We start from the raw sequence: 15,827 nt of genomic DNA on the forward strand, positions 1-15,827 counted from the left end.
ATTGCCAAAAAGGAAGGTATAGCATATGAGTACTATAAGCAGCCTGTGAATATCTTTACTTGCAACAGAATTTAGAAGACATGATAAATGTGTGCCACTTAAAGGGTATTATGAAAGAAAACTGCAATGTTTTAAGGCAAAATGGGTCCACTGAAGTAAGAAAGCTTCAAGTTAAATGGGAAAATAAAACATGATAGCCTCTCTTAATTTGCCGTGATTCAGTATGGATAAGAAGTTAAATGTAGTAGACATATGTTGTGTTCTTCCGGCTGTCCACCATTCCCCCCGCTTCCCCCTTCCTATCAGCAGCTCAGTATGCCCTTGGAAGGAATTTCCTGTTGTATGTTTTGTTAATGCATGGGTTATCCCTGGAACACACCTCCCAATGCTCATGCCCAATACAGAAGCAGAAGGCTAGGTCCTTCCTCCAGCTGCCCTTTGGTGCCCCTGGGGAGGAGACACATGACCCAATTTGAGCAAGAAAGTGCCCCCTACCAGGACTTTGCATCTTGAGTGAGTGAACCAGACTGGGGCCATCTGGGAGTCAGATTGCTCCCAGTGGCAGGAGCGTGGTACTGAGGCTGGGTGTCTCTGCTGTCTCACCTCCATGGTGCCCCTGTATCCAACTGTATTCAAAGCCCTCTAGCCTTCTGTCCTGTTGGTGAGTCTCTGATGCCTACCTGTGTTATTGAGATAGGGGTTCTGTTGCATGTAACAGAAACCAAAAATAATGGATACTTAAGGCACAAGTTTATTTCTCTTCCACATAAAAGTTTGAACATAGGCATTTTAGGATGCTATGGTCGATCTGGAACCCAGAATACTCTGTCTGCTTTGCCATCCCCAAGGTATGGACTTCCACATTGTCCACGATGGAGCTGCAGCCATCACATAAGTAATGGGAAAAAGGAAGAAGTATATACCTTCACCCTTCAAGGATAAGTTTAGGCTGGGTGCAGTGGCTGTCACCTATAAGCACTTTGGGAAGCCAAAGTAGGTGGATTACTTGAGCTCAGGATTGCAAGAGCAACCTGGGCAACATGGTGAAACCCCATCTCTACTAAAAATACAAAAATTAGCCAGGTGTGGTGGCACACACCTGTAATCCCAGCTACTTGGAAGGCTAAGGCAGGAGAATCACTCGAACTCGGGAGGCAGAGGTTGCAGTGAGCCAATATCACACCACAGCACTCCAGCCCACGCAACAGAATGAGACTCTATCTCAAAAAAAAAAAAAAAAAAAAAAAAAAAAAAAAGGCTAGGCATGGTGGCATGCACTTGTAGTCCCAGCTACTTAGGAGGTTTGAGCTTGAGCTCCAGGGTGGAGCAGAGGTTGCAGTCAGCTGAGACTGTGCCTCTGCACTCCAGCCTGGATGATGGAGTGAGACCCTGTCTCAAAAAAAAAAAAAAAAAAAAAAAAAAAGGATAAGTGTAGGAAGTTGCACACATTACTTCTGTTTATATCCCACTGGCCAGAACTTAGTCACATGGCTAGACCTAGCTGCAAGGGAGGCTGGGGAAAGTGGTCTTATATGCCAAGGGTTCTTACTGGAAGCTTTCTACTCTTTCCTGAGTAAAAAGGAAAGAATAGAAATTAAATAACAACTAGCACTCTCTCACAGACCTTTCATAAATACTTCTTAAGACAGCCAGAGACGGCTTCTGTTACTTCCAACCAAGAATCACATCTGATTCAGTGAGAACACCCTAAATAGAATGACTCTTAGAGAGGCAGTATAATGGAGCAGTCTCTGGGATCACAATGCACCCCAAGGTGTAAATCAGAAACTGGGGCCGGGTGTGGTGGCTGACACCTGTAATCCCAACATTATTGGAGGCCAAGGCAGGGGGAATCCCTTGAGCCCAGGAGTTCAAGGCTGTAGTGAACTATGATCGTGCCACTGCACTCACTCCAGCCTGGATAACAGAACAAGACCTGGTCTCAAACAAAGAAAAAAAAAAAAGAAAGAAAAGAAACTGGAACTCATCCTTATCTTTTTTTTTCCTTCCATGTTCAATCAACCACCCAATCCTCTTTTTTCTGGTTTTTTTTTTTTTTGAGACACAGTCTCACTCTGTCGCCCAGGCTGGAGTGCAGTTGTGCAGTCTTGACTCACTGCAGGCTCACCTCCCGAGTTCACGCCATTCTCCTGCCTCAGCCTCCCGAGTAGCTGGGACCACAGGCACCTGCCACCATGCCTGGCCAATTTTTTGTATTTTTAGTAGAGATGAGGTTTCACCATGTTAGCCAGGATGGTCTTGATCTCCTGACCTCATGATCCGCCCACCCCGGCCTCCCAAAGTGCTGGGAAATATCCTTTGATAATTCACATTTCCACCCCTTTCACTTCATTGTCTTAAATCAAGCCTTTGCCATTCATTCTTCCCCACCCCACCCCTCCATTCCACTACTCGCCTGTAGAGAGCTCTTCCTCAAATCTAAATCTGCACAATGCTTCTTTAGTCTCCCTTCATAATGCTTCCATTAATTCTTAAGGATTCAATCTGCACTCTCTTGTGTGAAATTCAAGGCCCTTCACTACGTGGCCCTTTTAGTCTCATCTCTGGACACTCCTGTTGCCCATACTTATGTGCCTAGCACCTTGCATATTTCCCCATCTCTCTGACAGGCCTGCTTTGATGAGAACCCATCCTTGCCAACATGAACTATTGAGGTTTTCTGGCGCTACACGTGGTTCAGTGTGGCAGGGAAGGAGAATGCGGGGTAGCATGATGTCCAGACAGATAAGAGACTAGACTGTGTCACTTTTAAGGTATATTTTATTTATTAAATTTTTTAAATTTCTATAGTTTTTGAGACAGAGTCTCACTATCACCCAGGCTGGCTGGAGTGCAGTGATGCAATCTCTGCCTTCCAGGTTCAAGCGATTCTCCTGCCTCAGCCTCCCAAGTAGCTGGGATCACAGGCACCCACCACCACGCCCAGCTAATTTTTGTATTTTTAGTAGAGATGGAGTTTGGTCATGTTGGCCAGGGTGGTCTCGAACTCCTGGCCTCAAGTGATCTTTCCCCCCTCGGCCTACCAAAGTGTTAGGATTACAGGTGTGAGTCACTGCACCCAGTCTTTTAAGGGGCATTTTATGAATGAGAGATGTACAGTGACCAGAGTATTACTCATGCTTATTTCTACACTGAGTCCTAAATACTGTGCCAGACACTAACAACAGTTAAACACCAGTAAAATGACAGGTCACTCAAAATCATGGAGACAACCGTGGGTTATCATATGCTCTGGTCTACATATATTTCAACATTCTTTTTTCTTTCAACTTGTATTTTGAATACCAGGGGAACATGTGCAGGTTTGTTACCTTGGTATATTGTGTGATGCTGAGGTTTGGGGTATGATTTATCCCATCACCCAGATAATGAACATAGTATCCAATAGGTAGTTTTTCAGCTCCTGCCCTGCTTCCTCCCACCACCCAACAGTCTCCAGTGTCTATTGTTCCCATTTATTTATTTATTTAATATATTTACTTGAGACAGAGTCTCTCTCTTCACCCAGGCTGGAGTGCAGTGGTGCGATCTCGGCTCACTGCAACCTCCACCTCCCTGGTTCAAGCAATTCTTGTGCCTCAGCCTCCCGAGCAGCTGGGGCTACAGGCACACATCACCACCCCTGGCTAATTTTTGTATTTTTAGTAGAGATGGGGTTTCACCATGTTGGCCAGGCTGGTGTTGAACTCCTGACCTCAGGTAATCTGACCACTTCGGCCTCCCAAACCGTTGGGATGACAGGAGAGAGCCACCGCCCGCCCTATTGTTCCCATCTTTATGTCCATGTGTATCCAATGTTTAGCTTCCACTTACAAGTGAGAGCATGTGGTATTTGGTTTTCTGCTCCTGCCTCGATTCTCTTAGGATGATGACCTCCAGCTGCATCCATGCTGCTGCAAAGGACATGATTTCATTCTTTTTTATGGCTGTGTAGTAGTGAATGGAGTGTATGTACCACATGTTCTTTATCTAATCCATCATAGATGGGCACCTACGTTGAGTCCATGTCTTTGATGTTGTGAATAGTGCTGCAGTGAACATAGAAGCACCTGTGTCTTTTTGGTGGAATGATTTATTTTCCTTTAGGTAAGTATCTAGCAATGGTATTGCTGAGTCAAATGGTAGCTCTGTTTTACGTTCTTTGAGAAATCTTCAAACTGCTTTCCACAGAGGTTGAACTAATTCACATTCCCACCAACAGTGTATAAGCATTCCCTTTTCTCCACAGCCTTGCCAGCATCTTTTTTTTTTTTTTGAGACTGAGTCTCACTCTGTCACCCAGGCTGAAGTACAGTGGTGCGATCTCAGCTCACTGCAACCTCTGCCACCCCAGTTCAAGCAATTCTCCTGCCTCAGCCTCCCGAGTAGCTGGGACTACAGGCGCACGCCACCACGCTGGCTAATGTTTTGTATTTTAGTAGAGATGGCATTTCACCATGTTGTCCAGGCTGGTCTCAAACTCCTGAGCTCAGGCAATCTGCCCACCCCGGCCTCCCAAAGTGCTGGGATTACATGTGTGAGCAACTGTGCCCTGCCTGCCAGCATGCATTATTTTTTGACTTTTTAGTAATAGCCATTCTGGGCTAGGCATGGTGGCTCATGTCTGTAATCCCAGCAGTTTGGGAGGCTGAAGTGGGTGGATGGCTTGAGCTCAGGGGTTCAAGACCAGCCTGGGCAACATGGCAAGACCCCATCACTAAAAAATACAAAAATTAGCCGGGCATGGTATCACATGCCTGTAAGTCCCAGCTACGAGCGGCTGACATAGGAGGATCGCTGGAGCCCAGGAGGTCGAGGCTGCAGTCAGCCATGTTCACACCACCATACTCCAGCCTGGGTGACAAAGCAAGACCCAGTCTCAAAAAAAAAATTAATAATAATAATAGTAGCCATTCTGACTGGTATGAGATGGTATCTCATTGTGCTTTTGATTTGTTTCTTTAATGATTAGTGATGTTGAACATTTTTTCATGTTTGTTGGCTGCTACGTTTCAACATTCTTTAATAATCTAACTCAACATAAGTCATCTGTATGAGCTGAAATTACTATGACATCATATAGTCAGAGGTTATAGATAAACGCATGAAGATCATTTTTGCCTTGTCAAAATACTGTGCCATATGCAGTTATCAAAAAAGTAAGCAGTGTAATAGTAAATCATTATACTCTCATAACATAAAAGAAAGAAAATACAGTTAATATGTGCAAATAATATTAATGCTGACTATGCAATGAAGCCATGTTTTATCAGGATGATCATGAATAACATGAAATGATGGCACAAGGACATTTATTACATAATTTTCTACAGTAGAATAAATTCCTATATGTAACAAAGTCAGATGAAATTAAATTAAACTGAAAGGAAAATACTTGAATTAGACCAAATAAAGTTTCTGATGAAAAAATATTACAGGAATGGATTACTGAGCTTGTTACAGACTCACTGGAATGGACAATTACCTGTCCAGGATAACTTAATTATGGTTCTGCCTAGAGGCATGAGGCTGAGTTGACGACTTCTGACCTAGGATTTTTATAATTTTATTGAAAAAAATATAAAACCTGCACAGTTTTTAATTTAAACTTTTTTTTTTTTTTTTTTTTTTTTTTTTTGAGATGGAGGTATGCTCTTGTCTCCCAGGCTGGAGTGCAATGGCACAATCTTGGCTCACTGCAACCTCTGCCTCCCAGGCTGAAGCAATTCTCCTGCCTCAGCCTCTTGAGTAGTTGGTATTACAGGTGCCCACCACCACGCTTGGCTGATTTTTGTATTTTTAATAGAGACGGGGTTTCACCATGTTGTCCAGGCTGGTCTTGAACTTCTGACCTCAGGTGATCCACCTGCCTTGGCCTCCCAAAGTACTAAGATTACAGGCATGAGCCACCGCACCTGGCCTCAATTTAAACTTATGAGGCTTAAAGTGGAATACACCCATTTAGAGATCAAACTATTGGCCGGGCAACAGTTTGAACAATAGTTCTCAACATCTAGTACTTTCCTTCACTTAAAGGTATACCATACTGAATTACTGTGATATTGTACATTATAATTTAGGTTTCTCTTTTATATGGAAATATGAAATTACTAATCTACAAATCTAACCTTTCCAATAAAGCTACAGGATGCATGGAGTAAAATCAGAATTCTCCATTATTCATTCCACTTATATGATTGTTTGATGCAGGCAAGTGGGCAATCATTTACAAGTCAGTTTCAGACCAAAAAAACATTATTTAATCATTACATTGCTATCAACCTTGAAAATATCAAAGAATCAAAGAGGTTAAGGAAGAAAAAACAGTTTGTCCTATTTATATACATTAAAATGCTAGCAAAAATGGGTCTGTTTAAAAATCATAAATATTATATATATATACAGTTAATAGAGAGAATACAGTATACCAAAAACCATTCACAATTTTTCAGCTAAGAAATAGCAGTCTGGTACATTTCTTCACAGTCTTGTTTTTTTTTTTTTTTTTTGTATTTATTTATTTTGAGACAGAGTCTCACTCTGTTGTCCAGGCTGTAGTGCAGTGGCACTATCTTGGCTCACTGCAACCTCTGCCTCCTGTGTTCAAGTGATTCTTCTGTCTCAGCCTCCTGAGTAGCTGGGATTACAGGCACCCACCACCACACCCAGCTAATTTTTGTATTTTATTTTATTTTTTTATTTTTTTGAGATGGAGTTTCACTCTTGTTGCCCAGGCTGAAGTGCAATGGTGCGATCTCGGCTCACTGCAACCTCTGCCTCCCGCATTCAAGCAATTCTCCTGCTTCAGCCTCCCAAGTAGCTGGGATTACAAGCATGCACCACCACGCCCGGCTAATTTTTTGTATTTTTAGTAGAGACAGGGTTTCACCATGTTGGCCAGGCTGGTCTCAAACTCCTGACCTCAGATGATCCACCCACCTCAGCCTCCCAAAATGCTGGGATTACAGGTGTGAGCCACCACACCTAACCTCTTCCCAGTATTTTATATTCATCATATATATTTTAAATATTGCACATTTTCTTCTTTAAAGTATTCCTTTTTACTGAATTTCAGACTTATAGAAAAGTTGTGAAAATGGTACAAAGGACTCCTCTCTAACCCTCATCCAGATTTCCCAGATGTGAACATTCAATCACACTTGCTTTCTCTCCTCTCCCTCTTTCTGAACCTTTTCAAAGTAACTCAGAGATATGATGCCCCTTTACACCTTAATCCTTCACTGTGTTATTTCCTAAAAACAAGGAATTCTCTTGCAGTCACCACAGTACAATGATCGAAATCAGGAAATTAATATTGAATCAAAACTATTATCTCATCTTGTTCATGTTTCACCAATTCTCCCAACAATGCCCTTTGTAAAAAAAGAAAATCCCGTATCATATTTTGTGTTTGGTTATGTCTTTTTAATTTTCAGTCTTTCTTGGGGTGTCTTGATGTTGACATTTTTGAAGAATAAAGACCAGTTATTTTGTAGAATGTCCTTTAATTTGGAGTTGTCTGATGTTTCCTCAAGATTAGGGTCAGGTTATGCTCTTCTGGCAAAAACACTATAGAAGTGATGTCATGTTCTACTTAATGTGTCCTGTTAGGAGGCACGTTATGTCCATTTGTCCCATTCCTGGTGATGTCAACTTTGAGCATGGATCCTACATTTTCATTCACAATAGTATTAGAAAAATTCCTTATCTCTTTCATTTTTAGAAACATCATTCCAGTGTCTACAAAATATTTTATTTATGAATGTGTCATAATTTTATAACTGATCATATTTATGTTATCATTGGATTGGTAAGAACCAATGCATATAATATCATATCATATCACAATGAAGTTAAAAATTTTATTAAATGCCTGATTTTAATAAAAATATTTTTAGTGGTTTTTTTTTTTTTTTTTGAGATGGAGTCTTGCTCTGTGGCCCAGACTGGAGTGCAATGGTATGATCACTGCTCACTGCAACCTCTGCCTCTGGGTTCAAGTGATTCTCCTGCCTCGGCCTCCTGAGTAGCTGGGATTACATGTGCCTGCCACCACACCCAGCTAAGTTTTGTATTTTTAATAGAGACCGGGTTTCCCCATGTTGACCAGGCCGGTCTTGAACTCCTGACCTCAGGTGATCCATCCACCTCGGCCTCCCAAAGTTCTGGGATTACAGGGATGAGCCACCACACCCAACAAATCTCAGTCTTTTTTTATGGCTGCATGGTATTCCAAGGTATACATGTACCACATTATTCTTTATCCAGTCTACTACTGATGGGCATTTAGGTTGATTCCATGTCTTTGCTATTGTGAATAGTGCTGCAATGAACATATGCATGCATGCAAGTGATCCTCCTGTCTCAGCCTCCCAAAGTGCTGGGATTACAAGTGTGAGCCTCGCCTCGCCTCCCTTCCTTTTTCTTTCTTTCTTTCTCTCTTTCCTTTCTTTCTTTCCTTCCTTCCTTTCTTTTTCTCTCTTTCTTTCTCTCTCTCTTTCCTTTCTTTCTTTCCTTCCTTCCTTTCTTTTTCTCTCTTTCTTTCTCTCTCTCTTTCCTTCCTTCCTTCCCTCGTTTCTTTCTTTCTTTCTTTCTCTCTCTCTGTTTCTTTCTTTTTTTTTTTTTTTGGAGATGGAGTCTCGCTCTGTACACTGTCTGCAGTGCAGTGGTGCGATCTCGGTTCACTGCAACCTCCTCTTCCCAGGCTCAAGCAATACTCCTGCCACAGCCTCTTGAGTAGTTAGGATTACAGGCATGTGCCACCACACCTGGCTAATTTTTGTAATTTTAGTAGAGACGGCATTTCACCATGTTGGCCAGGCTGGTCTTGAACTCCTGGTCTCAGGTGATCTGCCTGTCTCAACCTCCCAAAGTGCTGGGATTACAGGTGTGAGCCATGGTGCCTGGCTCCACATATTTGCTTTCTTGAGTGAGTGACAAAGGATTAGATCCAGAACACACTTTAGGATTATACCTATCCTAAGTACAAACTTACATAAGAATCATTCTTTATGTATATTGTAGCAGGAAAAAAAGAGGCGAAAACTACTGTTGCAGAGACAGGACATACAAATAGACCTGATAAATAAATAAAGAGTGGGGATCATAAATATTGTCTTAAGCCTTTTGGGAACAACTAGAAAAGCAAATGTAGCCAGTCAGAATAGTGGACATTTGTAATTTGTCTCTAAAGCATTTATTATTCCTTTTCTGAGTCACATCAAGGGTTACTGCATACAGCTGCAGAGGTTGTGCACCACACAACTCCAAGGGATGCCAATCACATTGCAGACTATGTGAATGGTGACCTTGGAGTTGTGCAGTGCACAATCTGTACCACATTCCCAGTGATCTGGTCACAGCCCTGATTTTCCTTTGGGATCCACTGCTCACCCTCTCACAGTCAACACAATCTGATAGGATACTACCACTGGACCTAGAGTTATAACACGTGACTAGGCCTAATGCATCCCATTCCTCTGGCCTCTGGGTCAATGGTGGTCACATGAACTAAACCTAAACTAATCCACTCAATTGAATCACAGAATTCTTAATGTGATTGTACAGCCTTATGACATAATTTTCCAAATAAAGTGATTTTTTTTACACTAACAGTACATAATGAAGACAGCAACTGTGTTAGTCCATTTTCACACTGCTATAAAGAAATATCCAAGACTGGGTAATCTATAAAGGAAAGAGATTTAATTGACCCACAGTTCTGCATGGCTGGGGAGGCCTCAGGAAACTTACAATCATGGCAGAAGGGAAAGCAGGCACATCTTACACAGTGGCAGGAGAGAGGAAGTGAATGGCGAAGAGTCCCTTATAAAACCATCAGTTCTTGGGAGAACTCACTCACTATCATGAGAACAGCATGTGGGAAACCACCCCCATGATCCAATCACCTCCCACCAGGTCCTTCCCTCAACACCTGGGGATTACAATTCAAGATGAGATTTGGGTTGGGACACAGAGCCAAACCGTATCAGCAGCTATCAATTAAGTGTGTCAACATGAAGAACTTATGTTTTTCTCCAAGCAATGATAATGGCATCTTTACCAACTTAGCCACTCTCTTATCTGGTCTCTGGTGCTCAGTTGATGCCATTGAGATGGAGCTGCAATGGGTCTAGTAAATATAGTCTTAGAAAAAAGTTTTTCTCTGACCAAAACAGAGACTGAACTACAAGAATCACCATAATCTCTAAGTAACCAGCCAAGGCTAGAACAGAATAGGCCATGATGTATTGGGAGGTGGTGCATTCCCATCGCTGCAGATGATGAAACTCAGGCTGGGCAATCACTTATAAAACACATAGTCAAGGAGATACAAATGTCCACTGGGGGCCTAAACTATTACATTGCCAAGATGATGCCTGCAATGCAGGCTTTTAAAATAGTAAAGGTATTCAAATGTATGCATATAAACAAACAGAAACATGGTATTCTAAGAATTAAATAGACTGTGTTATATAGATTTGCCTCCAACATTTTTGGAAGCACAAGAGTGTGACGATGCTTTCCCTTGCAGGGAAACTCAATTGTGATGCCAGTATGTCAAGATTATCAACCAGATTCCAGGGTGGTTTTCTTCACAATTTTGTTGAGATAGTCTATTTCTTCATGCATTATGTTATTTTTATGTCACTAATTTAAAATTTTAAGAAGGCTTTTCCCATGTATTTTCTCCATATAGCCATTGAAAAAGCACATACACAACACAGTGACTAATTTTTGTTGTCACTTATGTCTTTCACTTCACCAATTTGTTTACAGATTTATGGTTCATTGACTTTCACAGTTGGAAAATTAATGCTAAAGCAATACTTTGCATACATTTATTATGATTTTACTGTAAATTATTTTGCAGTAGATTGCTTGACTGATGTGGTGTAAAACTCTATTGTATATAAATGAAAACATTAAGCAAGTTGAAGGCATAAAATCAGCTAGCACCCTAATATAGTAGCTTTTGAGTGTGAAACTATATTTTTTAACGGCACAGATATCGTATGTGTACAGCTCAGTGAATTTTCACAAACTGAACATATCCATATAATTCTCAGCCAGATCAAGACACAGAATGTCACTAGCTCCCCAAAAGCCAGCCCCATATTTGCTCTTAGTCACTAGCCATGCCCCCTAAGTCCATATCCTGACTTCTAATTGACAGGTTAGTTTTGCCTGCTGTAAACTTTATGTAAACGGGATAGTACATTAGGACCTTTGTGAATGACTTCTCCCACTCAATTTAGGTTTGTGAAATGTAGCCATGCTATTGCATGTAGTTTGTTCCTTCTCATTGTTGTATACTATTCCATTGCTTAATGTACCACAATTTATTTATCCATGTTACTGTTAATTGAGCATTTAGTTAGTTGGTTAGATTTTGACTATTACAAAAAGTGCTGCTGGCTGGGCATGGTGGCTCACACCTGTAATCCCAACAATTTGGGAGGTCGAGGTGGGTGGGTCACTTGAGGTCAAAAGTTCAAGACCAGCCTGTCCAACATGGAGAAACCCTGTCTCTACTAAAAATACAAAAATTTGCCAGGCATGGTGGCACACACTTATAATCCCAAATACTGGGGAGGCTGAGGCAGGAGAATCATTTGAACCCAGGAGGCAGAGGTTGCAGTGAGCCAAGATCTTGCCACTGCACTCCAGCCTGGGCGACAGAGCAAGACTCCGTCTCAAAAAAAAATAGTGCTACCATGAACATTCTACAACATGCCTTTTACTGAATATAAGTATGCATTTATGTTGGGCATATACCAAAGTACTATTTTAATCCTCCAGTGGTAGGGTTAAAATGTCTACCTGCTATCTAATGTGTGCTCAGACTCATGAACAATGACATACTTTTTCTAGTCATGATGTTAAGAAGGCAGCTTAGAGTTTTTCTGGTACAAGAAAGATACGACATTTCAAAACATCCTAGTAAAACATTTGGAATGTATTTAGATCTTCATATACTTAAAGCCTTAACTCAGGAGTGTAAAAAATTAACTTTTATTTTTATATCACCACACTTAATTTCTATTTTGAGCCCCCATTCTGCCCAATGGCAGAAACTTAATCTGAGTGAATGCAGAATGCCTCCTCCTGCCTTTCCTCACTGCACCTAAGTTCCAGAGGCCAACGTGATGCTGGGGCTGCTAGTTGCCATTTATCTGGGCCACCATGTGCTGAGACCCCACCATTCCCCTGTGGGGCCTGCTGACTCCTGGGGAGTCTTCCCAGTCCTGGCTGCAAGGCCTCTTCAGATCTGCTGGTCCCTCTGCTGGGGCAGGGTGAGCAGGCAGCCTCTGCACGCTCTCTCAGGAGTGTGGCCTGCACGCTGCATGCCCACACTCGTGTACTCTCTTCCTTTGTGCCCACGTCTTGCTGGGTCCAGAGATACCCCTTAGTCCAGACTGGAGTAGGTAGCCTGGATCTCCACCTGTTCCTCCAAATCACTGTTGATGGCATGAACTTATACCATGAATCTTCTAGGCCTTGGGTATGTGAAACTCAGAAGCCCAGGTTGGTTCTTATAACACAAAAGCTTTTCACCTGTATCATCCTTTCCTTGAAGCAGTGAATGCTGATGGCTGCAGGGGAATGGAGGCATAGATGGAAGAGAATATTGTTCCACTACTTAAATATACCTTTTCCTTTTCTCTTTTTTTTAGATGGAGTCTTGCTCTGTCTCCCAGGCTGGGTGCAGTGGCTTGATCTTGGCTCACGGCAACCTCCACCTCCCGGGTTCAAGTGATTCTCCTGCCTCAGCCTCCCGAGTAGCTGAGATTACAGGTGCCAGCCACCACGCCCCACTAATTTTTTTTGTATTTTTAGTAGAGATGGGGTTTTGCAATTTTTGCCAGTCTGGTCTCAAACTCCTGACCTCAGGTGATCAGCCCACTTCAGCCTCCCGAAGTGCTGGGATTACAGGAGTGACCCACCACACCTGGCCCTTTCATTCTGTTACTTCTTTGAACTCCTTTCATAATTGCTTAATTAATTTTTTTTTGAGACAGGGTTTCACTGTGCCACTCAGGCTGAAGTACAGTAGTGTGATCTCTGTTCACTGCAACTTCTGCCTCCCAGGCTCAAGCCATCCTCCCACCTTAGCCTCCCAAGTTGGGACTAGAGGTGTGCACCCTCACACCTAATTTTTGTATTTTTGTATTTTCTGTAGAGATGTTATAATTTTTGTATTTTCTGTAGAGATGGGATTTCACCATGTTGCCCAGGCTGGTCTTGAACTCTTGAGCTCAAGTGATCTGCCCGCCTTGGCCCCCCAAAGTTCTGGGATTACAGGAGTGAGCCACTGCACCCAGCCATAACCCTTAATTTAAAAAACAAACAAAACCTTTTCACAATACTACTTCAAGTTTGCCATGATAGCAACTTGATTTATAACAGACTGAATTCAGTGTAGGCTTTGGTAAAATTCACAGCTCTTTGTTATTTTTAAAATAGTTTCAAAATTCTAGATAAAAATTCAATAATAACAAACTATTATTAGTTTCTATGTATTAAGCACACAGTTTATGCCAGGTGCATTGCTATCAACCCTATATATATTTTCTTATTTAATGTTTATAGCAATGCAGTGAAAGAAGGCATCAGCTCCTCGGTTTTTTTGTTTGTTTGTTTGTTTTTGAGACAGAGTCTCACTCTGTTGCCCAGGCTAGATGCAGCGCGGCATGGTCTCGGCTCACTGCAACCTCCGCCTCCTGAGTTCAAGTGATTCTCCTGCCTCAGCTTCCCAAGTAGCTGGGATTACAGGTGTCTGCCACCACACCTGGCTAATTTTTTGTACTTTTAGTAGAGACAGGGTTTCACCATGTTGACCCAGCTGGTCTTGAACTCCTGAACTCAGGTGATCCACCTGCCTCGGCCTCCCAAAGTGCTGGGAATACAGGCGTGAGCCATGGTGCCTGGCCTATCTCCTCATTCTATATATGAGAAAACTGAGGCACAAATATGTGAACTGGCTTGCTTGAGGTCACAGAACTACGCTGTGAACCCATGCAGCCAAGAACTTGCCGTGAACCAAGAGTCAATGCCAATAACCACCATGTTACAGGACCTCAATGCAGAGAAAGAACAGGATCTGGCAACTTTGTTATTACTTTCTCCTTTAAAACATTAAAATCCAGGAAGAAGTGCCCTTTCAGACAAGAAAAACTGATAGCTCTTTCCTACTGCTTTCTGAATCTTGGTTCCCACAAATTAAATAAACTAGGCTGTACTGTGTAAATAGCAGAGTGAACTGATGGAATTATTTGTTACAATTTCTAAGGTCAATTTGCAACATATAAAATTATATACAAGCAGGCAGTCATTGAAAATGTTTGTGGAAGGCTTATGAACTAAAGTTGATAAAAAGTATTAAGCAATATGTGGACACACACACATACACCCACCCTACAGAGCAGACAATCCCAAGTGCTACAGTGCTTGAGCAAATATCTTTAATGAAACTTAAGTAGAGTTAATGCCTTCCAAAATAAAAGCAGCTGCTTGTTTTAATATTATCAGTGAGGAAGCTGTGATCTAAATGCATCGGCTGGAATTAAAAGTCATTTTTATTTCACTACTTTAATCCCTAGTCCTGAAACAAGGGAACAAGCCCCACAGTGTTACATTTCACTTGCTAGTAACTAAAGGAATGTATACTCATAACAAAACTTCCTAACCTTACGGAAAGACACAATAGAGAAAAGGAAAAGTTCTCCAGAAAATTTTCTCTCCAGAGATTATCATTATCTACGATTTTTATTTCTTCAGATTTTTTTCTATTCATATATGAGGTCAGTCTCTATCTGCAGATATAGCTTTTATAAAACACAATTAACAACTCCAAAAGCCTTAGAGAGCAATGGAGAACTTCATTACAGCTTTGAGAAAATGAATAACTGAAAATTACATTGCATGTCACAATAAAACTTCCAAAATGTCCACGTTAGCCATTTTCCCTCCATCTCACAAAACTGCCCTTTCTCTCTTTCTTCCTCCAAACTCATAGCTACCTTGTCTCAAACCTACTTCCTCTTGTTTCTTTTCCTTTAATGTTTTCCTATTCCTAAGTAAAGCAGTCTATAGGCATTTTCAGTTTCCAGCCTAAGTGACCCCATGGTTGAACAACTTGTCAAGTAAATGAAGGCTGCTTCCCCCTTAGAAAGGTCCCCAAAGGGAGGACAGAAACAGCAACAGAAAACACTCATAATTTAATTTTATTGTCCTTTTCACACATATGTAGCTATATCTATTATATTTTATTTTACTTTATTTTATTTTAATTTTTTAAGACAGAGTTTCACTCTGTCACCCAGGCTGGAGTGCAATGGTGCGGTCTCAGCTCACTGTGACCTCTGCCTCCCAGGTTCAAGCAATTCTTCTGCCTCAGCCTCCCAAGTAGCTGGGATTACAGATGTGCACCACCATACCTAGCTAATTTTTGTATTTTTAGTACAGACGAGGTTTCACCATGTTGGCCAGGCTGGTCTTGAACTCCTGACCTCAGGTGATCCACCTGCCTCAGCCTCCCAAAGTGCTGGGATTACAGCACTTTTACAGCAAGAGCTGCCATGCCCAGCCTATTTTATTTTATTTTGTCTTATTTTATTTAGAGACAGTCTTGCTCTATCCCCAGGCTGCAGTGCAGTGGCGTGATCATAGCTCACTTGGCTAATTTTTAAACTTTTTGTAGATATGGGGTCTGGGTATGTTGCCCAGCCTGATCTTGAACTCCTAGGCTTAAGTGATCCTCCTGCCCTGACCTCCCAAAGTGCTGGGATTACAGGCGTGAGCCATCCTGCCCAGCCTGTATCTAT

At 41.8% G+C, this 15,827-nt stretch overlaps 1 protein-coding gene across 10 annotated transcripts in view; it reads right to left on the minus strand.

The window, feature by feature from the left end:
* Positions 1 to 8,600: 8,600 nt before the first annotated feature.
* Positions 8,601 to 15,827, minus strand: part of LOC129051366 (ribosomal protein S6 kinase beta-1-like) — a 33,469-nt gene continuing 26,242 nt past the window's right edge. For all 10 annotated transcript variants that reach the window (XM_063718736.1, XM_063718739.1, XM_063718738.1 and 7 more), the window contains one exon: positions 8,601 to 12,596. In XM_063718736.1, the coding sequence (XP_063574806.1) occupies positions 12,517 to 12,596 (80 nt within the window). In that variant the 3' untranslated portion in view covers positions 8,601 to 12,516. The remainder of the gene's footprint in view (positions 12,597 to 15,827) is intronic.

The sequence above is a fragment of the Pongo abelii genome, chromosome 19 (assembly GCF_028885655.2).
Source record: "Pongo abelii isolate AG06213 chromosome 19, NHGRI_mPonAbe1-v2.0_pri, whole genome shotgun sequence".
Taxonomy (NCBI): Eukaryota; Metazoa; Chordata; class Mammalia; order Primates; family Hominidae; genus Pongo; species Pongo abelii.